Raw genomic sequence first — 24,053 nt, forward strand, 5'->3', positions numbered from 1 at the left:
ACGATCACTGAACCTCAGTGAGGCTTAGGCACCTCCAATTCAACAGTAACACCCATGTCGTCTCATCTCCGTCCTTTAAGCTAAATGTAAATGTTGTTTGGACCAGCTGTTGCCTAGACACTTTGCCAATGTTTACTGTCTGACTAACTAGATTAGTGGATGCTGCTGTTTCTCTCCATTTCCACCAGTGTTTGGGAGGAGACAGTGTGATCACGAATGGGGTCTGGCTGTGTTCAACACAGTGACCCTCTCCTCCACTCCCTACTTCACAGCCCCGGGGACGTGAAGGAAGAGCATCCTGTACAGCTTGCAGACAAATCGTCTACAGGTAGGTTTTTTTGAGGATCACTGTTGTTTCAATCAATATTTATGTTATTCCTGAAAAGTTCAAGGATCTCTCACAGCATCTCTATACAGGAGGTGCTATAAACTATTACAATAGCAAGTTCTAGAAAAGAAACTAAGGCATGGGGAAATTAAAATTGAGTTGCTCAGGCTCATAGAGTGGGTCAAAAGCATAGAACAAAGACAGCACAGGCCAAACTTCTACCTTCCATGCAATTAAAAAATAATAACTTTGAAGACACAATAGTATTACTTTTCCAGTTTTATGGTGAATAAGCATACAGGTGAGAAATGGTTCTCTCCCCAAATTCAGAAAGTCTGTATTCTACATACACACCCCACAGGCACCTCATTGTGCTGCTTTGTTGAAAAAAGTTGGTTTTGAGAACATAACAACAGAGGCCAGTAGTCACTAACACTCAGACTCAGGATGGAACAAGCATTCCTTGGGAACGGAAAAGAAGTCAGGCAATTAGTTCCAGAGCAGTGTGTGTTTGTTTTTGAATCATAGCCTTGACTGGGAATTTCAGGACAGCCACAGACCTTCCTCCTAGAAAAATGTACATCTACAAACATACAAGTTTTTGCCTACAGTGTGGAGTCACGGTATCATTTCCTGAGTTTCCGAAAAGTCTGTATTGGTGAAGGAGTTGTATTTTAGGGACTAAAGAGTAAAACAAAACAAAACAAAACAAAATTCCTGAGTTAAAAGAGTGTGTCTTATCACTCTCCATTTGTTCTCTCAAACTCCAGGGTATAACTTTCTGGATAATCTACTAGTCGGGCCAATAGATATCAATGGCAAGAGAATTTATCAGGTCAGTGGAACTTTCCGAGTATCATTTCAGACTTCTCTCTCTTCTTTTAGGTGTCAACCGAGAAATTTAATCTTTTATGTGGAAAGCGCTTAATTGAAGAGTTTGTAGATAGTTCAGAGAGATTCTTTTTCTGACTAGGGCATGTTTACCTCATTTTCCAGGAGTTTAAAAGGGTAGATAATGTCTTTAGATTATCTTTATCTAGAAGTATGATTCTTCTGTCAAGTGCTAACATTAAATCGCTTAGGAAGAGATTGGTTTGCCTAAAAAACATGCGAAACAATGTATCCAGGATCACATAATATATAGGATTCCAAAGTACATAGGCAAAAAGTGAAGAACTTAACTACTCAGCTATTACGCCTGTGTAACCTGACACTTCACTAGGTAACACCATGGGATGTTTTTTCTACGTTAGTATTTGTATCTCTTTAGAACAATGGCCAAGTTAAAAGCAGCCCTTCTGGAAAGTGCATTTGTAGCTACCAGGGTATGTTACATTATGTGTTCTTAAGAGCCTCTTCTCTTAATCCTGTCAAGAGTTGTTGTCTAACCTCTTCCAGAAGTCACCACCCAGTAGGACTGCTAAACTCTGTGGATGTACTGTGGACACTTACTTGGGAACTTGTGTTCTTGGCTGAGAGCTAGTAAACGTTTCAGCTCTGTAGAGAGAAAAAAAGAACAATTAAACTTGAACTACCAAAACAAAAGTCACTCGATCCTAAAGGATCACTGCTGAATTAAAGCAGCGTTAGACTTAGGAATGGATTGAATTTATTTTTTTATTAAAGATTTTTATTTATTTATTAGAGAGAGAGAGAGCACAAATAGGGGGGAATGGCAGGCAGAGGGAGAGGGAGAAGCAGGCTCCCCGCTGAGCAGGGAGCCCAATGGGGGACTTAATCCCAAGACCCTGGGATCATGACCTGAGCTGAAGGCAGACACTTAAATGACTGAGCCACCCAGGTGCCCCAATAAATGGAAAGATTTTAAACTTACCTTCCTCATCAATCAAGTAGCTTGACCCTATTCCATCAGTGTCTGTTACATCGCAGGAGTAAATGCCCAAGTCTTCCGTCCCCAGGTCCTTGAAGGTCATTTTCGTCCTGCAGAATAGAATACTCTCATAAGAAGGGAGACTGTCTGGGGGGTCTATGGGCCCTCATCCTGTGCTGTCTCTAGGTGTCTGCACAGGCTACTCCCTTCACTGGGAGTACTTGTTCCCATCTCCCCTACTGACCTGAAACCTGCTCATTCAAGCTGTTTCTAGGAAGACTTTTGAGACCTCCTCCTGGGGGGGGGGGGTCAAGGGTGGGGTGACAGGAGTGGGGAGCTGGTACAAATATCCCATCCCCAAATTATGTTGCATATCTATACCCACACCCCACAAAGGTATTTTTAGCTAATTTGCCCTTGCAGGGGAGCCTGAAAATATTTTCCCCCACAGGGCAGAACCTTCTTTTGGCAACTCCAAGTGCCTCCCTTATGTTATCCCCTGCACTTTCCTTTTTGAGCTTATCATACTGCATTGGTATTGCTTATTTTATTATCTATATGCCTCTACTATACCGTCATTATACCGTTAGGGACAAGATCTGGTTCATGTCCTTTTGCATCTTCCAGCATAATGTGTGCTTAATAAATATTTGTGAAATGAATAAGTGAATGGGTCAATGGTTTAGTTCATTGCATTTTCTAACTTTGGTGAGTGATGTTACTAGTCAGTGTCTAAGATCAGCCAAAGATATAAATGTTGGCAAAGTGCACAAATTGGAGGAAAATTTTACAGTTTGATTGTCTTTTCTTTGACCAAATTTATGTTTTTTTAAAGGTTCCATTTTTATTTATTTGACAGAGAGAGAGAGAGAACACAAGCACAAGCAGGGGGAGGGGCAGAGGGAGAAGCAGGCTCCCCACTAAGCAAGGCGCCCTATGTGGGACTCAATCCCAGGACCTGGGATCATGACCTGAGCCAAAGGCAGATGCTTAACCGACTGAGCCACCCAGGTGCCCCACCAAATTTATGTTTTACTTCCAGGACTTTATAGCACACTGACAGAAAAATGTCTTTTAATTATATTCAGTATGTCCTTGCCATTCTCCAACAAAATTACTATTTCTTTATTCCCGAGATATTTTGGGCTTCTTTGTAATAAACATAATACTTAAAAGCGTTTTGCCTTACCAAATGCAATCCAATATGGTTGGCGTTATAAAAACACAAAGCTTGCTAAGCAAGGCAAAGTAAAAGAAAACTTAGATTCTTGGATGTGAAAGGAAGTAACTGATCACAAACTTAATCTCCTTCGCTCTCTTATATTTAACAGAAAAAGAAATCCAAGGCCCATGGAAGTTTAAAGCTGCCCCAGGTCACAGAGCCAGCCCCTGGCAGGGCTGGGACTAGAACTCACCTATCCTGTGCATCCCATACAGAGTTCTTTCCAGTGTGTTATTATGTCACCCATAAGGGGTGGTGAAAAAAGCAGAAGAGATTATACCTAACCCATTTAATTCACCATACCTTGAACCAGCAAGTAGCAAGTTCCTCCTTGCTCTCCCCCCATAAGCACCCTCACCATTACTTTAAGATAACAAAATTTCATAAAATAATGAGGGTCATCATTAAAGCTGATTTTACATTCAAGTTTTTCTAACATCACAAATGAGATAATATATGAGAAAGCGTTTTAACTGAAATAACATGGAAAATACTTTATAAGGATTGTTATTTTTTAAGGCTGACGTAGGTTATTACTTTTTACAAGACCAGATAGAAAATACCTGTGATTTCATCCCCTTATACTAAGTATTTGAAATAGAAAGCAAAGAGTTTACTTCACTCTCCTATCATGAAAAGGAAATCCATTATTATGATTGAAACAGTACATACTTGTTGCCTTTGCTTTCAACCTCTAATCGTGGAGAGTCCTCAGTGGATACATAATCTTTGGACCAGTTGAACTGAGAATTTGGAGCCATCTGATCACACTCAAAGTTCAGTGAAATTACTCCATCATCATCCACGTTTACAACAACCTCTTTGGTTCCTAGAAGATCCAAAACAAGGCCCTGATTATTTCCTGATAGAAATCAACGAAGCAAGAATTCCTTACTTTGGGATTCATCACTGTAGCCTTAAACCAGGGCCTTGAGCCTGTGCAAGAGAAAAGCTCCAGCTGCTCACTGTGAATGGACAACTCTGCTCTACAATTCAACTTTTATACTGCAACACGGAATTAAAGCAATGTGCCGTGTTTTTCGGGTAGAGCCAACACCATGGCCCATATTCTTTGTCTAGGGATTAATAAAAATTGGTGATGTGACTGAATGTATGGTTATAGGAGTGGGGTGGTCATGGTAAGGGGGACAAGGCAGCCTGGGGCAAAAAGAAAGTTGAATGATCCTTATCAGGACTGAACTGATGACTTTTGCTTCAATAACGTCTGTATCCAACTACTCATCGGGAAAGGGTAGTTAAGACATACACCAATGGGAAATCGAAGGGGAGAAAGTGGAGGTAGTAAAAATTGCCTACATTCATATGGTTAAAGTTTATGAATCATTTAAAAATGGAGAACTACATGGAAACTCGAGACCAAGATCTTGTTCTGTTGATTAAGCAACCATAAATCAATCTAAAGGTGCCCCTCAAGATTAGAATGACAGTGACCTAGACATGACTGTTATCGAACTGTATGGAAATTTAAATGGAAATGAATTTTAAGAAATCCAGATGTTTCAACAAGATTGGTTTTTTAGATTTAAAAGAGAACAACTCAGTTAATGTTTTGAGTTCTTGTATTTTTTGAGAGTTGTAACAAATTGCACCAGCATCTAATTTAGCAATTCAGAGTTTGTACAGCATATAAAATATTCATATCTATGCCTAAATCCCGTTTGAAAGGTAAAACGTACTTCTCAAATTGACACTCATTCAATTACCAGTCTAAACTCAGTTTGTTTCCATATGTTAGGAAAAATATATTTAATCTCAGAAAGGTACAGCTTTGTTTTTTGTTTTTTTTTTGGTTTTTTAAAATTTATTTATGTGACAGAGAGAGAGAGAGCACAAGCAGGGGGAGCGGCAGAGGCAGAGGGAGAAGCAGCCCCCCCGCTGAGCAGGGAGCCTGACAGGGGGCTCCATCCCAGGACGCTGAGATCATGGTACAGCTTTGTTCTTAAAGAGGCATTAAAATAAAAATCTTCCAATAGATACTGCCAAAAGATTGAAGGTTTTCTCTGTAAATTGTGTTGTAAGAAGCCAGCATCCTGGCCTACTGTGCAATAAAACTTGTTAGGGGAAAAAAATTGCAAAACTCCTCCCAGGGGAAGGCCAAGAGAAAATGAGTGCCCAAACAGTGTGTGGCAACACGAAGATCTTGGTTCTTAAGCCAGGCAACTGATTTAATTTGTCTTTACTGATGACAGGGTGTGTGCTTCAATTATAAACCTCTAAAAAGTGATTTTTTAACACATGGAATGCTTAAAGAAGACTATTTCTAGAGATTTTTTAAAATTATTTTTTAAAAAACAAAAGGGTTATTTTCATATTTGGCTATAAACTGAAATAATGATCAAATAAAGATTTAATTATAATTGGGTGAAATGTCTACTGTGTATTACTTTTAAAGGGTGGGTCTCAGGGCACCTGGGTGGCTCAGTTGTTGGGCATTGAGCATCTGCCTTCGGCTCTGGTCATGATCCCAGGGTCATGGCATCGAGACCCGCATCGGGCTCCCTGCTCGGTGGGAAGCCTGCTTCTCCCTCTCCCACACCCCCTGCTTGTGTTCCCTCTCTCGCTGTCTCCCTCTCTCTCTCTCTCTGTCAAATAAATGAATAAAATCTTAAAAAAAAAAAAAAAGGGTGGGTCTACTCCATTGGAAGTTGCAGATCATGTGTTAGCGTTACTCCTGATAACATAAGACGAATCCTCACCATTCATTATTGCGTAACAAAGAGTGAAAAGTGCTCTCATTGAAACTTAAGAAAAGGCTAACATCTAGGAGGGCTGAGGTTTAGCCAGTGTTATGATACAGAGCATGGTTGAGTCACAGAATACAAATAAGGAAATTTCTGTATATCTGTATTGTTATGAAGAGGAAAGAAGTGATGGAGGTTGACTAAACCTTCCTTGCTGTTTGCATAATACCTATTTTGGAGGCATGACAGATTGTTCATCTTAATCATTCACTGTCTTGTCTGTAATCCCTTTTGAAAGGAAGTGAATCATCCATATGCTTGCTGTTTATTATACTAGAGGGACATTTTAAGTTTACAACAGAAAAAGTATTGCTTAGGTTAAGAATTGCAATTTTTTTTTTATTAAAGTGAGAGATCTGACTTTTTTGCAAAGGAGTCACAAAACTGAAAGAATATGAATAGTATAGTTAGCTTAGCCTTTCTCTCCATTCCACAGGGAGCCTTTGCACTGTAACACTTCACCCATCTGGAACCCTGCCCCAAACCAAGAAGTAAGGAAAACAAGCCTCTAAGAGGCAGTGTTGATGTGACAAAGTCCACGCACTAGTATTCCTGGACACTCACTGGAAAATTCCATAGATCATCCCTTGGAATCTATTTACATTTCTATTTACCTTGAGATGATTCTAGAAAGTTGGTTGGTTGGGTTCCACCAGTAAATTAAACCCCCAAAACAGAGGGAAGTAAAAAGCTACTATGAGCAGGCACACGGAGAATAAGGAAAATGAGAGCAGGAGAGGAGGCAGAAAAATGCAGGAACAAAGACATTACTTAATAGAGGAGCAAACGGCTTCTCACCCCATAATGACATCACCGTAACCCAACACTGTACAATAAATAAGGTTGATCCTTATGGCCCTGAGTCACACAGAAAAAGGTAAATAAGATTCAGCATACTGAATCCATGGTTGAAAAGTACATACTAAAATGTCTTATCTATTTTACAAGAATTTTCTTCAAAGAGTTTTAGAATGAATTTTAAAGTACGATGCTTTAGCAGTAAATTCTCAGGTAAATGGTACAACTGGGAATTTAGAACACTAATTTGTTGAGGTTCTTCTTTTTTTTAATTGGGGAAAAACTGGTCTATAAGATTATGTAAGTTTCAGGTATATAACGCTATAATTCAACATCTGTATGGGGTACAAAGTGATCACCACTAAAAGTCTAGCTACCATCCATCACCATACAACTGACCCCCTACTTATTTTGTCCACCCCCCACCCCCATCCCCGTTTCCCTGTGGTAACCACTAATCTGTTTTCCGTATCTATTGCTTTTGTTTGTTCATTGTTTTATGTTTTTAGATTCCACTAGAGTGAAATCATATGGTATTTGTCTTTCTCCATCTGACTGACTTCACTTCACATAATATTTTCAAGGTCCATCCATGTTGTCAAATGCGTTTTCTGCATCTATTGAGATGATCATATAATTTTATCCTTAATTTTGTCAAAGTGGTACATCATGTGGATTAATCTGTGGGTGTTGAACTATCCTTGCATGCCTGAAATAAACCCCACTTAATCATGGTGGATGATCCCTTTTAATGTATTTTTGAATTTAGTTTGTTAATATTTTGTTTAGGATTTTTGCATCAGTGTTCATCAATGATACAGGCCTGTAATTTTCTTTTTTTGTGGTGTCATCTGGTTTTGGTATCAGGATAATGATAAAATGAGTTTGGAAGTGTTTCCTTCTTTTCAATTTTTTAGAAGAGTTTGAGAAAGATAGGTATTAAATCTTTGAATGTTTGATGAAGTCACCAGTGAAGCTGCTCTTGTCCTGGACTTTTGTTTGTTGAGAATTTTTTGATTACTGATTCAATTTCCTTACTAGTAATTGGTATATTCAGATTTTCTACTGCTTCATGAATCAGTCTTGGAAGATTGTATGTTTTGAGAAATTTGTCTATTTCTTCTAGGTGGTGCTCTATGTTGGTGTATAATTGTTCATAGTCTCTTATGATCCTTCATATTTCTGTGGTGTCAGTTGTAATTTCTCCTCTTTGATTTCTGATTTTGTTTATTAGAGTCTTCTCCCTTTTTTTTTCTTGGTGAGTATAGCTGAAGGTTTGTCAATTTGGTGTACCTTTTCAAAGAACCAGCTCTCAGTTTTACTGATCTTTCCCATTTTTTTTCTAGTCTCTATTACATTTATTCCACTCTAAACTTTACTATTCCCTTCCTTCTACTGACTTTAGGCTTCATTGGTTCTTTTTCTAGCTCTGTTAGGAGTAAAGTTAAATTGTTTATTTGATATTTTTCTTGTTTCTTGAGGTAGGCCTGTATTGCTATGTATTTCCTCTTAGAAACACTTTTGTGCATCATCCCAAAGGTTTTGGTATGTAATTTCTGTTTTCACTGTCTCTAGGTATTTTTTATTGATTTTGTTTGATTATCTTGATGACCCAATGGTTGTTCTGCAGCATGTTGTTTAATCTCAAACATTTTTGCGGTTTTTCCAGTCTTCTTATAGTTGATTTCTAGTTGCACAACACTGTGCTCACAGAAAATACTTGATGTGATTTCAATGCTCTTGAATTTATTGAGACTTGTTCTGTGACTTAACATGTGATCTATCCTGGAGAGTGTTCCATGTGCAGTTGAGAAGAATGTTTATTCCACTTTTGAATGGAATGTTCTGCATATATCTAGTAAGTCCCTCTAGTCTAATGTATCATTTGAAGTTGATGTTTCCTTATTAATTTTCTGTTTGGATGATCTAGCCATTGGTGTAAGTGGAGGTATTAAAGTCCCCTACTACTATTGTATTGATGTAAGTTTCTCTCTTCGGGTCTGTTAATACTTGCTTTATATATCTTGGTGCCCCTATATTGGGTGCATATATATTTATAAATGTTACGTCTTCTTGTTGGATTGACCTTTTTATGATTATATGCCCTTGTCTATTATTACAGTCCTTGTTTTAAAGTCTATTTTGTCTGGTATGGGTATTGCTACTCCAACTTTCTTTTCATTTCCATTTGCATGGAATGTCTTTTTCCATTCCTTCACTTTCAGTCTATGTATGTCTTTATTTTTTTATTTTTTAAAGATTTTATTTATTTATTCGAAAGAGATAGAGACAGCCAGCAAGAGAGGGAACACAGGCAGGGGGAGTGGGAGAGGAAGAAGCAGGCTCATAGCGGAGGAGCCTGATGTGGGGCTCGATCCCATAACGCTGGGATCACACCCTGAGCCGAAGGCAGACACTTAACCCGCTGTGCCACCCAGGCGCCCCTGTGTATGTCTTTAGATCTGAAATGAGTCTCTTGTACACAGCATATAAATGGGTCTTGATTTTTTTAGCCATTCTGCCACTCTGTATCTTCTAATTGGAGAGTTTAGTCTATTTACATTTAAAGTAATTATTGATAGGTATGTACTTATTGCTATTTTGTTAATTGTTTTCTGGTTGTTTTGTAGTTCCTCTCTGTTCCTTTCTTCTTCTTTTTCTCTCTTCCCTTGTAGTTTGGTGGCTTCCTTCAGTGTTATCTTTAGGTTCCTTTCTCATTTTCTTTATATATTTACTGTAATTTTTTGCTTTATAGTTACTGTGAAGTTCACATATAACCTATGTATATAACAGTATGTTTTGACTTGATAGCAGCTTAAATTTGAACACATTCCAAAACTGTACATTTTTCTCTCACCCACACATTTTTATTTTTGATGTCACATTTTACATCTTTTTATTGATGCATCCCTTAACTAATTACTGTGGTTTTAAATTTATTTTACTTTTTTTTTTGGTCTTTTAACCTTCAAACTTGCTTTATAAGGGATTGATCCACTGTCTTTATATATTTACCTTTCCCAGTGAGATTTTTACTTCCTTATATTTTCTTGTTATTAATTAGTGCCATTTCTTTTTGGTTTAGAGAAGCTCTTTAACATTTCTTGTAAGGCCAGTTTAGTGATAATGAACTCCTTCAGCTTTTGCGTATCTGGAAAATTCTTAATCTCTCCTTCAATTCTGAATGATAACATTGCCAGGTAGAAAATTCTTGGTTGGGATTTTTTTCCTTTTAGCACTTTGAGTATGTTATGTCACTCTCTTCTGGCTTGCAAAGTTTCTGCTGAAAACTCTCTCGATAGCCTTATGGGGTTTCCCCTGCATATAGGAAGCTGTTTTGCTCTTGCTGCTTTTAAGAATCTCCCTTTAACTTTTATCCTTCTAATTATAATGTGTCTTAGTGTGAACCTCTTTAGGTTCATTTTATTTGGAACTCTCTGGGCTTCCTGAACCTGTATGTCTGTTTCCCTTCTCAGATTAGGAAAGTTTGCAGCCATATTTCTTCAAATACATTTTACAGCCTTTTCTCTCTCTCTTTTCCTTCTGGCACCCCAGGACTGCAAATGCTACTGCTCTTGATCCCTTAAGTTATGTTCATATTTTTAAGTTCTTTTTTCTTTTTACTACTCTGTCTGGGGGAGTTCCTTTTTTTAAGATGTATTTATTTATTTATTTATTTAAGAGAGAGAGACAACACATGAGTTGGGGGGAAGAGGGAGAGAATCTTCAAGCAGACTCCCCACTGAGTGCAGAGCCCATCCAGGGCTCAATACCATGATCCATGAGATCATGACCTGAGCTAAAACCAAGAGTCGGTTGCGCTACAACTGAGCCACCCAGGTGCCCCTGTCTGCGTCAGTTCTATTGCTTTGTTCCAGCTCACTGATCTGATCTTTGGCTTTATCTGGACTGCTGTTGAATCCCTCTAGTGTATTTTTCAGTTCAGTTAATGTATTCTTCAGCTTTGTAACTTCCATTTGGTACTTTCTTATATTTCTGTCTCTTTGTTGAGGATCTCACTGTGCTAACCCATTCTTCACCTGAGTTTGGTGAACATCTTTATGATCATTATCTTAAACTCTGTATCAGGTGCTTATCTTCAGTCTTTTTCTGATGTTTTGTCTTGTTCTTTTATTTGGGACATATTCTTCTGTCCTTTCATTTTTTCCTGACTCTCTGTGTTCGTTTCCATGTATTAGGCAAATCAGCTACCTCTCCTAGTCTTGAAGGAGTGGACTTGTGTAGAAAATGTCTTGTGGAGCGCAGAAGTTCAAACTCCTCTGACTGCCAGAGCTGGATGATCAAGGGGCAATACTACACTATATGTTACCTAACTTGAATTTTATTTAAGAAATTATGCATACAAGAGTGCCTGGGCAGTTCAGTCGGTTAAAGTGACTGCCTCTGGCTGGGGTCATGATCCCAGGGTCCTGGGATGGAGCCCTGCATGGGGCTTTCTGCTCAGCAGGAAGCCTGCTTCTCCCTCTCCCTCTGCCCCTCCTCCAGCTTGTGTGCGCTCTCTCTCTCTCAAATAAATAAATAAATAAATAAATAAACTTTAAAAAATTATGCATACATAATTATGGCGATAGTGAGTGCTCTTGGTTGATTTACATAAATAAAAGAAAAATAAAAAATAAAACTATATTTGGCACTTAGTGTTTAAAAAGAGATACTCGCTAAGACTTGCATTTGATTGGATTTTCATTTTTCAAAAAGTTGCACTGGTATTTAATTTATCAACAATAAGATTAAAACCTAAAATGGCTGGGATTTTGTCTTCCACATTTTCCATACATATTTACATGTGCAAGGGACTGGACTGAAATTTAGAATTTAGAATAAATTTAGATTTAGAATTTAGATTTAGAATAAAAATGTCAGTTTAGAATGGCAATGTTTACCTGATTTGAACTTGTCTTATTAAAGTTATACTTAAGTATAACACCAATATTTTGATAAACAGACAAGATGAAATGAAAGTACCGATAAGAAAATATTCTAGTCAGAGTGGGTTTCCTCCTTAACTTTACACTCAGATTCCAAAGCTTGATCTCTTCCATGACAAATCAGTTATGTGTTGACTGGCTCAAAGAATCACTCTAACAGTAATCATAATCTCAAGCTTTTGAAAAATCAATTCACTGCAAATATTTCAAATACTAGCTATGTAAGCCTATTTCTTGAGCTCCATAACAATTCTCATTAGAATACAGTGTTTAGTCAAAGTAACTGCAAATAAGTTTTAAAACATCATTGTGTAAAGAGAAAACAAGGTTATTGTCTTAAAATGATCATGCAACTACTTATAGCTTGTCCTTATTTGTCACATTGATTACAATGCTGATACCATCCAATCTTTCAATGCTTTTCAGTTTCAAAGCTTTCCACTACTATTTAGTTTTAATTAATTTGTTAACATAGTTCTTTGAATAAAGATATTTATAAAGAGTGACTTAGAAAGCCAAGTATTTTACAATCATACTATAATGGGAGATTGAATTGAGATTGCCTTTTGAAAAAAGGTAGACTCTTCCCGTGTTCTGGCTTTACAGAGAAAATAGCATTTGGGGAAAGTACTTTAAAGAAATTGTATGGGACAACAAAGAATAAATGTGAGGAGTTTAAAACAAAAAGACATCTTTTGGAAAATTTAAAAGCAGATTAAACAACTTAAAAATGAGCTCAGCATTTCTTGTATCTGAAAAGGAAGGACACGTTGCCGTATGTATTCCTCTCTGTATGATGAAGGAAGTAACTATGTTCAACTGGGAGAGCTAACTTTTCCACATAGTGAAATCTAAGAGGAAGTTCAATAGTGGAATTCCTTAAATAAAGGAGTTCTTAAAATATAATGGGCAAAACATTCTATAGCAATTTTTAGAAAGATATATGATATTCAAATGGATGATTCTTTTTATAAATACTCTAGAAAAAACAAGAGCAAATATAATGCCAGCATTTCTTTTTTTTTCTTTTTCTTTTTGTCTTGTTTCAAGTTTTTATTTAAATTCTAGTTAGTTAACATAATGCCAGCATTTCTAATAGGCCCCAGGCTAATCCACTGAACAATGCCTGTGTAGATGGACCTGGTACAGTGTCAGAGTTAAGAAAGGTATAGTTACAACATCCTCAAATTTTCTTTTTAGAATGTCCCATGGCCTAAGTGAGCTTTTGCCAAGCACTGAGCTACTGTCACTTCATGGTTGAACTCATAACTATCTGAAGAGCTATATTCTCTAAAGTTGATTAATGTATGATCACAATGGTTCAGGTACTTAACTGGCAGGCAGTAAATCTGATATTCGCTGTTAAAGTCAAGGCTTCCCTATGGATATGCTCATCTATATGAAAGGCTATCCCACTCTCCCAGAGTTGGGTTGGAAAATTGGAGCAAAATCTGTCAGGACCTAGATTTTCTCAAAAACAACCTTTGAATCTGCTCAAGAATATGAAAAATTCAGGTAAGAACACAGGAGATCTGGCTATAGAAAATGAAAGATTATTTTGGTCTAAAAAGGACTGAAAAAGAGTTGTCTTGAGTCTGCTGCCTCAACCCTACCCTACACAAGTATGAACACAGGGGGATACCAGATTGTATGGAATGGCATTTTAATGGTCCCTTCAGGCTTGCCACCACACCCAGTATGGGAATGAGTTAAGGTACAGCCCAGGGCTAAAATGAATGATTTGGAAATTAACTGCCCCTCCTCTCCAAAAAAATGATTTAAAAAAAATAAAATTTGAAAGCTAACATGAAATCATAGTAAACTATTCATATTCCTATATATTTCATAATCTGAGATGCAAATTTTTCTCATATAATTTAGTCTTCTACATCAGCATTAATAGATGGTTTTCACAAGCTTTAATTATTTGTCCTTCTCCAGGGTGTGTGTGTGTGTGTGTGTGTGTGTGTGTTTGTGTGTTTGTGTGTGTGTGATGTTTAAAAAACTGGAGAGCGGATAGAATAGAAGCAGATAGAATTGAATTAATGTAATCAGTCACATGTGATACTTAGCTCCCCTATGTTTAAGACCAAAACTGCAGGCTGGCCTACCACTTTGGTACCCACACTGTGGCCTCCATTACAAAATATCTAGGGTTAGGTGGCCATAAAACAGAGTCATACTCACTGGCCAAAACATGGTAGTCATTCATTATTTTTTTCATTTAATAAATGACTACCACACACCAGGTACTAGGCCCTCGCATACAGGGAGAAAAGACAGACAGTTCCTGTTTTGAAGGAGCCCACAGGGTAAAGCAAAGTTCACAACACCGGTTTCATGCTAGAATTATCCAAGTGACTAAAAAAACAAACAAAAATGAACCCAAGCCCAGGCTCCGTCCTGGAGATTCTGATAGGTCTGCAGTGGAGTCTGGATGGAGTCAGTATTTTCAAAAAAAGTTCCTGTCATGATTCATGTACAGCGAGCTTGAGGACTACTGTATTAATGGGTGAAAGAGAACAGTTAATAAACAAATACAAGGAAAATTTTCTAAGTGAAGCCCGTTGAGCTGAACAGTTAGCCTGGCTTCCTACTCTGAATCCTTGAAGACTCCACGTCTAGGCGACTGAGCACATGTTTGCATCCTCAGTCCTGCCAGGTTCTGTGACCAACCAGTTTTCAGAAACTGGAATTGGTTAGCAAGTTGTCAATTCAATCATCCCCTCTAGTGTTGGGTTCTTCTAACCTGCCTTGCTCCTAGTGACCAAGTTCTAACTTCTGGTAACCAGTTTCTGCTTGGGACTCTGCCTTGTGTTTGGGCCCTCCTGTCCATCACCTGCCTTCTCCTGCCTGCTGCTGAGTCTCTGGTAAGAATACCTGAAGCCCACACCGCCAGTCATTTGTTGCCCTCCAGATCACCTGCCACACCTTGGCAGGTCTCTCTTTTATCTGCCCTCTGATCTGGCTCACCTTGCCTCCGCCTCCCTCCCCACCCCAGGCTTGATGCAATCAACAAGGACACTACTTGAAAAATATCAAATATCAAGAATAGAAGTACCTTTTCTATACCAACAAATCTACATATTTTTCAGCTTATTCTTCTTATAGGCATTTTTAACTTAATTAGACTTCTTGGTAAATCATGATACCCTGCGTCTATCTTTCTGGATCCTCATTGGCAGAACAACTGGACATTCTGGCAGGGGCTGAGCTACATCTGCTGGCACATTCATTGACTTCAAAGGGAGACCAGTGATCCTCCCAACCCCGGTGGATTAAGTTAACTTTCAACTCAAATTCAGATTACACTTGCGATATCTTGTTAGACCTATTTGAGGCTTGCTGTTACACGATGAGCTTTATTTTCTGAAATTTTAATAATACATTCCAAAAGAAGTTGTTCTTCTGCAGTAGCAATCCAAATTTCACATCCCAAATCTTGAAACTGATAACATGCCTCCCCACCCTTGCCCTATTCATTCTAACATAAAATAAACAGCTGGGTAAAAGTAAAATATTGGTATTTAAGAAAATTATTAAATACAGACAACTTTACGCGACATGTAAGTTTTTACAGGGACTTATGAAACCCGAGTTTACAGCCTATTCAGGTATGAGAAATATTTTATGAACATCTGTCATGGCTCCCGCCACACACCGTGTTGTACGCTCTGAGTTTCCCACCTGGATTGTAAGCCTGGTACACAGTGATATCATATTCCTCTGCTCCTGTTGCCCACACACATTGTGCTGCTCTATCGTAGCTTCTTACGAACTGCATGTCCCAAGAATGAATGTGCCTGTCGCATATGAACAGGTCCATGTGTCTCCTGAGGGCTTTGACTTTGTGCACCCTCGGATTCTTTCCTAGGCTGTGAGCCGAAGAGTGGCTTCATCTGGTGCTGTTCTGTGGCTCAGTGTCTGCAGCTGTTCTTTGTAGTTATATTCTGGGAATGGAATGGCCACAGAAAATGACTTCCAAATCAGTGAAACAAAACTCTTCACCCACGAGCTCATCAGAAGATCATTTTCTGGTGGTAAAACTTCCATAGTGGCAGTTTTTTTAATGTCATGCCTGGCCATCTGCCATTCTGAGGCTATCGATGAAAAAATGAGAAATCAATTTAACCTTTCCTCAGTTAATCACATTTGGAATCCACTGCCTCAAGGGTGCTTTTAACTGATCGATGATTAGGTTAGGAGTTTACCTCTATGGTAATCTAAATGTTGTTCTTACAAGAGTCTGCAGAGGGATCCTTCTGCACGTCCATTTGTTTCTATTTCCTTACAAGTGGCGAATTCAGAGTCTGATTTCTAAACGAATATATACCCTGGTGTCTTCATGTGTTGCCTTTTACCTGGTGTATATGTGCCTAGCGTTTTCCTGTCTTCTCATGAAATTTTGCAAAAGGTACTTATATGAGGTGTGGCACTTTCTCCAGACAACTTCCACACTTGTGTATAAGGTTATTGTTCACACCCAGGTCTTAGAGGGTAGCTATAAGAGTAGTTGAAAGTAAGTTATGAAGTAATAGGATAAGAAGGGTAGATACTTCCTAAAAGAATACTTTTGATATACTTTTCAAGTAATATGCAGTGAGAGCCAAAGTTTCTATGTTTACTTTCTTTCCTTATCATAAAAATAAATATCACATTATATATCTACTCTTTATTTTAATCTGAAAATCAAGATGGATTGAAGTGAACACGCTTGGACTAGAATGAAGGCAAACCTAAAATAAGTGGTTAATACTTGTTTATCCTCTTTCATTTCCAATGCTTTTAAAGTTTTTTAAAATTGATTTATAATTGGCACAATATTATATTAATTTCATGTGTATTACACAGTGATTCAATATTTATGAAGTGATCACCTTGATAGGCCTAGTTACCACCTGTCACTTTACAAAGTATACAAAATGACTGTCTACATGCCCTATGCTGACCATTACAGTGTTCTTGAATGTAACTTCTACACCCTGAAATATATAATAACTTTGAAAAGCAATAGAGATTAAATGGCAAAATAAATAATTATTATGTAATAATCTGAAACTATTTGCACAGTGAAAACTGTAAAGTTTGTTTACATAATAAAGGGAAGATTGTCTTCCCTAGTCCAATCATGGCATCTCTTGAAACTGGGAAGTGAAAGTTCCTTCCACTCTATAGATCATCCAGTTAAAACTGCTGTTAGTTTTACTCAGGGGTTAGCAAACTATGGCCTGCAGTCTAAATTTGGCCTGTTGCCTTTTTTTTTTTGTATGGCCTGCAAGATAAGAATGGTTTTACATTTTTAAACAGTTGGAAAAAAATCAAAAGAAAATTAATATTTTGAGGCATGTGAAAATTACTTAAAATTTAAATTTCATAATACATTTCATATATAATATATATAACTGGCACAATAAAGTTTTATTAGAACACAGCCATGCTCATAACTTTATGTATTATCTATGGCTGCTTTTGTGCCATGGCAAAGTTGAGTATGGTGACAGGGACCATATGGCCACAGAGCTGAAGATATTTACTATCTGGTCCTTCACAGAAAACTTTTGCTGAACCCTGCTTAACTTAATACCTACAATTACATAAATTCTGCTTTCATTTAAGAATCATCCTTGTTCACCGGGCTGTTCAGCTTCTCCTACAACTGGGAAAACGTTCTTGTAGGACTTACTGGCCACGGTATAATATAGGAATAATGTCCCAGGAATGTATTCTTGAAATAAGAGTCAGTCCAGGAAACAGAATTTGATCAAGAACTTCCCTGTTTTTAGGTATAGACCAGGGTAGCCCTGGATCACGTCAAACCTGATGGAGCCCTGTACTAAGCCCTGCCTATTGTTATGCAATAAATGACTCGAGTCCGCAGGCTAAACTTATCAACTATTCAGAGAGCAAACATCGACAATTTTGAAAATTAGGAAAAACACAGAAAGTAAGATTGAATGTTGCTTTCGTATCTTACACAGATAAGATTCATTTTAATGAAAGCATAAAAGCCCACCTGGACGGGTTTCTGCCACAACTGGCCCAGCAAGGTCTGATGGCTTGCCAACACCCGCCTGGTTGACGGCTCGGACACGGAGCACGTAGCTGACGCCCTCCTTGAGGCCTTGTACCTGGAAGAAGCAGGAATAGACATGACGGGTGTTCTGTGTCATTTAAGCAGAATGCTCTTCCTTTGTACATACAATTTCATTGTAGAGCTTAACTTCTCCCACTCTTGGAACTCATCTCCTGTCCTACTTAAGGTTACCAGATTAAACATTTTTTCCAGATTAAGCTTTTTAACACGTACATTTTTTCTCCATGTCAGGCTTAAAATTTTTCTGAATATAAAACATCCAGAAGAGTGACTCTGTATCACAATAGGTATGAAGATTATAGGACAGCTCTACTTCTTTATGCGTATATCGTTTGACTTTTTCATCATGAGCCTGTGTCAGTTTTATTATCAGAAAAGTCAGTAAGTCTATTTTCACTTTAAACACTGCGTACAAACTCTAAGATAACTTCCTTACAGAAAATTCACCTCCCGGTTTGCGAGGCACATGCAACCTCAATGTCAATCTCTCTCCTTCTCTCCTATATTCGCCTTTCTTCTTTTTCTTTTTTCAAATAGTGAACTTAACCATTCTTTGATATGTTTAAACTCCATTATTTTTTCTTCCCACCCATTTTTTTCTGGGATGCTGGTCCCTTTTACTTGGCTTCTCATCCTTATTTTGCTTAACCTGAGTCAAATTCAACCTCAGCTCTTGGGATCCTGTGCTGTGGCAAGTTGAAGATTTGGAAGTTACCCTGGCCATAAATACATACACCACCATCTAGGATAGTGTCTGACTTTTATTTTACACTGTTCTTTGGAGGTTTCTTTGAATCTAGAGGCCTCCTGACTTATTTGGACAACCAAACAGCATGCTAAGCTTCTGACCTTCCTTCACCTTTTTCTCTTGCCCATGAAATGTGGCCTTTCCCACCTCCTCAAGGTTTTGTAAGGGGCTGGGGAGCTCACTGGCACATGCTAAGATGAGTTAATGGCATGTTTAAAGGTCACCTGTCTTGGAGGATATATTTATATTTTTTATGGGGACAGTAAATAGCTCAACCCTGGAAAGAGGCTGAGAGGTGGTATGAACTTTAGTCCACAGTGACAGTTCAGTGGGAGAGAACTTTTAGAGCAAGCATACTATACTCTGAGTATCTTCCAAGGCCCACCCTCTAGGGAGTGGCTTATTCTGCCAACAGATAGGGCTGCAAACTATATGCACTGTGCTGCTTTCTGTGTGACTGTGGTGAAGCCACACCTCATTCAAGTAATAAAAGTCAGAATCACATTCCCCACAGTTTCCGAAGCTCTAGTGTGGATTCAGGGTCTCCATGTGTCACCCATAGGAGGAAGCATTCTTTTGAGATATTCATTTATTACAAGTGAGATTCAGTGGATTTAACAGAACAGTCTCTGGTAGATGAAGTTAGGACTTTGTTCAATTAGAACACTTTAGAGGAATCTGGGAGGCAAAGACTCAGATAAGGGTGAGGCTTAGGTCAAGAGTTGAGTGAACCCATTCCACTAGCCTCTGAGAGCTCACGTGAGCACAAGCATGAGGGAGTCCGTGAAGTGAGACGGAGCATGACTCAGAGGAATCAGCAGGTACAGCCTTGCTGGCATGAATGCTATGAAAATAACACCCTCAAATCAAAAACCATCCTCAAATAAAAGAGAATCAGAGGAAGAAATGTGAAAGTCACCTTTGTAAGACTGTGAATAACAAAAATGTGAGGTGGGTAAATAGAGGCAAGGAGGGTAAGAAGAGAGAGGAGGGAGCTTGTGGATGTTTTCCGAAGCTAGGCTAAGGGATTCAGGTTAAATATAAGCAAGTTGCTTTAAGCACGGAAACTTCTCACAACCTCAACCACTGCCAAATGGAAACTTACCAGGAGCCCAATATATGAAACAGACCACAGCAGAAATGTGTTTATCTTGCTAACTTTAAAGTTAATATCATTTGGGGAGCATTTCTTCTTTTAGGAAAAAAAAAGGTTTCTCAAAATATGAGCACCCTCTTACCCTCAGGTACGTGTTTTTAATAGCTGCTTTATTGAGTCCTCGCCATTGGTCATCTTTGGCATTGGCCTCCTTCAAGTCCACAAAGTAACCAGTGACTGGAGTCCTTCCAGAGTGGATCGGAGGCTTCCACTGCAGAACCAAGGAAGTCTTCCTGACTTCACTATATTTGACATTGTGTGGGGGTCCTGAAAAAGAGAGAGAGAGATCAGTGTATAAAAATCATAACATAGATAACAAAACGCAAATAAGTATAAATCTAGAACCACATCTGAAGTCTTAGAGTGGAATCCAGTGTTCTTCTGTGAAATCTACCGTTCCTGGAGAAATAGGTATTTTGTGGTCATTTTGTATCAAGTCTCCTCAATGGTGGTACACCAACCTACTAAGTCCCTTTATGAGCAGCAGGAGGTTAGAGTCAATTCAAGGATCCCCAGAGGCTGGATGAAAACTTGCCTTCAGGGTGTCCTGGGGCTTGTGGGCCTCATCTTTTACCAAGAACAGTTAATTTGGTTGCAGATTCAGTTTCAGATTATTATTATTATTTTTTTTAAAGATTTTATTTACTTATTTGACAGAGAGAGACAGCCAGCGAGAGAGGGAACACAGGCAGGGGGAGTGGGAGAGGAAGAAACAGGCTCCTAGTGGAGGAGCCCAATGCGGGGCTCAATCCCAGGACTCTGGGATCACGCCCTAAGCCAAAGGCAGATGCTCAAAGACTGAGCCACCCAGGCGCCTCCAGATTATTTTTGGATGGTAATCTGAAAATTCCCCTAAATCTCAAATTAGGATGAGGAAAGCAACTCTATTTGATGGGATATGAATATAGATAGTAATATTTCTTTTACAAGAAAAAGGAATATATTACAAAATAGTTTCTGTCTGGAGGGAAATCTTTGCCATAAAAGCACATATTCCATCTAGGAGTAAAAACAAACTACCATTACATTTTACAAAGAACTTTCACCAAAACAAATACAATTGATCCTGTGGGTCCCAGCTAAACACTGCTAGGTATTTATTTATCTTATTCATCCTTAAGACAACAGAAAACTCAGAGAAACCAAGTAACTCGATCAACCTGTTCAGGAAGAAAGCCAAATGTCCTCCCTGCCCATGTGTCTTTTGCACTCTTGGGAGAACTCAAGCTACTAAGTGATCTCCCACATCTTTCTGTGACCACCAGCTGCTATGTAGGTGATATATTTATTTTCTTTTTTCTTGACCTTTTTTTCTTTTAAATAACTGATTTCTAACCAACCGATCAAAATTACCTGAACTGACTCACAGTGCCCTAAAAGCCAGCTACAAACACAGACTCTACCATGCTATGCTTTGGCATTCTGCAATTGATAACTCAATATTTGTGTGGCCCTGTCCCTTGGCTTAACAGTCACAGGTATGTGTCATCCTTGCCTTCTGACAAGGTAAGAGGTTTAAATAACGTAGTAATAGATTTAAATAATAACATCAATGCCTTAAAATAGTGTGTCATGTTCTGCTTCACAGAGGGCTTTTAAGTCATTTTTTGTGCCACCCGCAGAACCCCGTGAGGCATCCAAACAGGTAGCACTCACCCTGCAACCTCTTTTGCTAACTATATCTCTTTCAGTCAAAACATTTTCCACAGGCCTGCTCAGAATTTCTTAGTCTCTAGTCACTCATATTTTAACTTTATTCAGGAATTGCAAGAATTTAAAAACAGATCCACTTTTGTGTAGGTGAGAGAAAGAGCTTAAGAAATACCAACTGGCCTAAAGGAGGTGCAAGGAAAGACAGCATGTTTGCCTATTTATTGAAGTTGAGTGAGTGCTTGAACTTCTCTTGGGCTTCTCTTGTAATCTTTTTATTCACACTTGATCGAGAAGTGATGCAAACAGAAGCTCTCTAAGTGAAGGCAAAAATGATGGTTCTTCATGGGCACTAGGGTTTCAAATAGAGGAAGAGGGAGGCATAAGGGACAGGACTGGATCCACCCAGTATGTTCCAGTGTGGCCTTGTGTTCTAATACGGTCATACTGGTGCGGTATCAGTTGTTACATATGTTCAATATCAAATCCAAGTGGGAGAATCTAGTCATCCCGTGGCACTCATTAGATCTGTGAAGCTGGCACTGGTGGAAGCAAAATAAAATCACCCATCAAATACATTAAAGTTGCTAGTTCGAAACTTAATGGCTTAGTACATTTGCTTGTATTCAATTTTTTAATTAGTTTAGTGTGTATGTTTCCACCTTTTCCGCATTTTCTTCCCTGTTCATCCAACCACCCATGATGGCAACCTCCAAAGGAGAATATTTCCAGCCAAGTTCAGGAAATTTATTGTGATGCAGAGTTGAGACAAAAGTGTAGAGAGAGCGAAAGGACTAGAGAAGTAAGTGGAGGAAGATAAGTGGAGAAAAGTCCAGCACTTAAGTCCTAGGCAGGCATATTAGGTCCACTTATATAATATAATAAAAAGCTAGCAGCAAGGGAGGAGAGAGACAAGGAAGAGGAGCCACGTTGGCTGAGCTTGGAGAAAGAGGTTTGGGGAGGTTGATAAATGAAAGATTCCAGCGCAGTGGGAGAATGCATGAAAATTAGGGAGTACAGGAAGAAGTTTTTGAGACATTTTGTTGTGGGATACAAATTGGATGCCCTTCAACGGTCTTTAAGAAGCACAAACAAAAATCAGAATTCCTTTTAAATGATCATGTGAAACTCAGATTTTGTGCTTCTGTTAATCTTATTCCGAGCTGAGGTATAACTATGATTTATTTGGAATATAAGCACAAGAAATTATAGTCAGTCTTACATTGGTATCTATTATTTAATAGGATTATAAAAATATCTCAGGCAAACATAAGGGGCCAAGAGAATTCTTTTCCCTTAGGAACTGTCTATATGACACTTAAATTTACTTCCAAGTTGTAGGTTCTTTTGGAAGAAACCCTAAGCCTCAATGCTGAGAAATGGTTTTCATGATTTACCTGGAACAGCAATGGTCCACTCTTCACATTTGAAGCATTGACTTACTGCTGAAGGCTCTCCCAACCCAGCGATGTTCATGGCTGCCACTTGGAACTGATACACCATGTTTTCCTTCAAGTTGCTAATCTGCAACATATCACGGAGAGTGGATGTTGATTCAGGTTTATTTTTTTAAAGTTGTTCAATTATTTATTTATTTACTTCCTGTGTTGACCCTGAAGTGACCCCCAATGAGTCATACCCTTTTGTAATCTACTCCCCTTGAGTGTGGGTGAAGCCTGTGACCTGCTTCCAACCAAGAGAATATGGCAAAGGTATTGGAATATCAGTCCTGTGATTGTTGTTCCACCATATGGAAAAGGAGGGGGGTTATTACAGATGTAATTAAAGTCCCTAATCATTGGATTTTTTTAGTTCATCAAAAGGGAGATTATCCTGGGTAGGCCTGATTTAATTAGATGAAAACTCTCAAAATAGGGTTTGGGACTTTCATGATGAGAACACTGTCCTGGTGGCCTTGCAGAAGCAAATGCCATGTTGTGAATGGCCTAGCCACTCACATTTGGAGAAGGGCAGCCTCTAGAAGCAGAGGGCCCCAGACTTACAGCTGAAAGAACTGGATTCTGCCAATAACTGAATCAGTTTGGAAGAGGAACTCAGCTCCAGATAAGAGTGAGCCCAGCTGACACCTAGATTAAAGTTTTGTGAGACCCCAAGCAGAAGACACATCTAAGCCATGCCTGGACTCCTGACTCATGGACACTGTGATATAACAAATGTCGGTTGTTTTAAGTGTCAAAGTTTGTGGTAATTTGTTACCCAGCAATAGAAAATTAATGCTTATACAAATGAAAATTAAAAGAATTCTAAGCTAGGAATCAAAATATTCAAAATCTTGTCATTTTTCTGCTCCTTATTGAGTGACCTAATGTTTTCTATACCCCTCAGAAGAAATTGGGTTGTGGTAAATATATGTGATAAAATAATGAATGTGAAAACATTTGCAAAATAGAAATGATGGAATATATTACTTTGAAAAACTCCGTGGACTAAACACAATCCTTTAAGCATTAAAAATGTTTAATAAAAGGAGGCGCCTAGGTGGCTCAGTCAGTTA

At 38.5% G+C, this 24,053-nt stretch overlaps 1 protein-coding gene across 5 annotated transcripts in view; it reads right to left on the bottom strand.

Annotated features, from left to right (window-relative positions):
• MYOM1 (myomesin 1) overlaps nt 1-24,053 on the bottom strand; it is a 155,147-nt gene that overhangs the window by 25,727 nt on the left and 105,367 nt on the right. For all 5 annotated transcript variants that reach the window (XM_026496035.3, XM_057313258.1, XM_057313257.1 and 2 more), the window contains 6 exons: nt 22,936-23,062; nt 19,971-20,155; nt 17,904-18,018; nt 4,054-4,210; nt 2,163-2,269; nt 1,781-1,825 (listed from right to left, as the gene is read on the bottom strand). In XM_026496035.3, coding sequence (XP_026351820.2) covers nt 1,781-1,825; nt 2,163-2,269; nt 4,054-4,210; nt 17,904-18,018; nt 19,971-20,155; nt 22,936-23,062 — 736 coding nt within the window. The remainder of the gene's footprint in view (nt 1-1,780; nt 1,826-2,162; nt 2,270-4,053; nt 4,211-17,903; nt 18,019-19,970; nt 20,156-22,935; nt 23,063-24,053) is intronic.

Source organism: Ursus arctos, unplaced genomic scaffold (genome assembly GCF_023065955.2).
Source record: "Ursus arctos isolate Adak ecotype North America unplaced genomic scaffold, UrsArc2.0 scaffold_17, whole genome shotgun sequence".
Lineage (NCBI taxonomy): Eukaryota > Metazoa > Chordata > Mammalia > Carnivora > Ursidae > Ursus > Ursus arctos.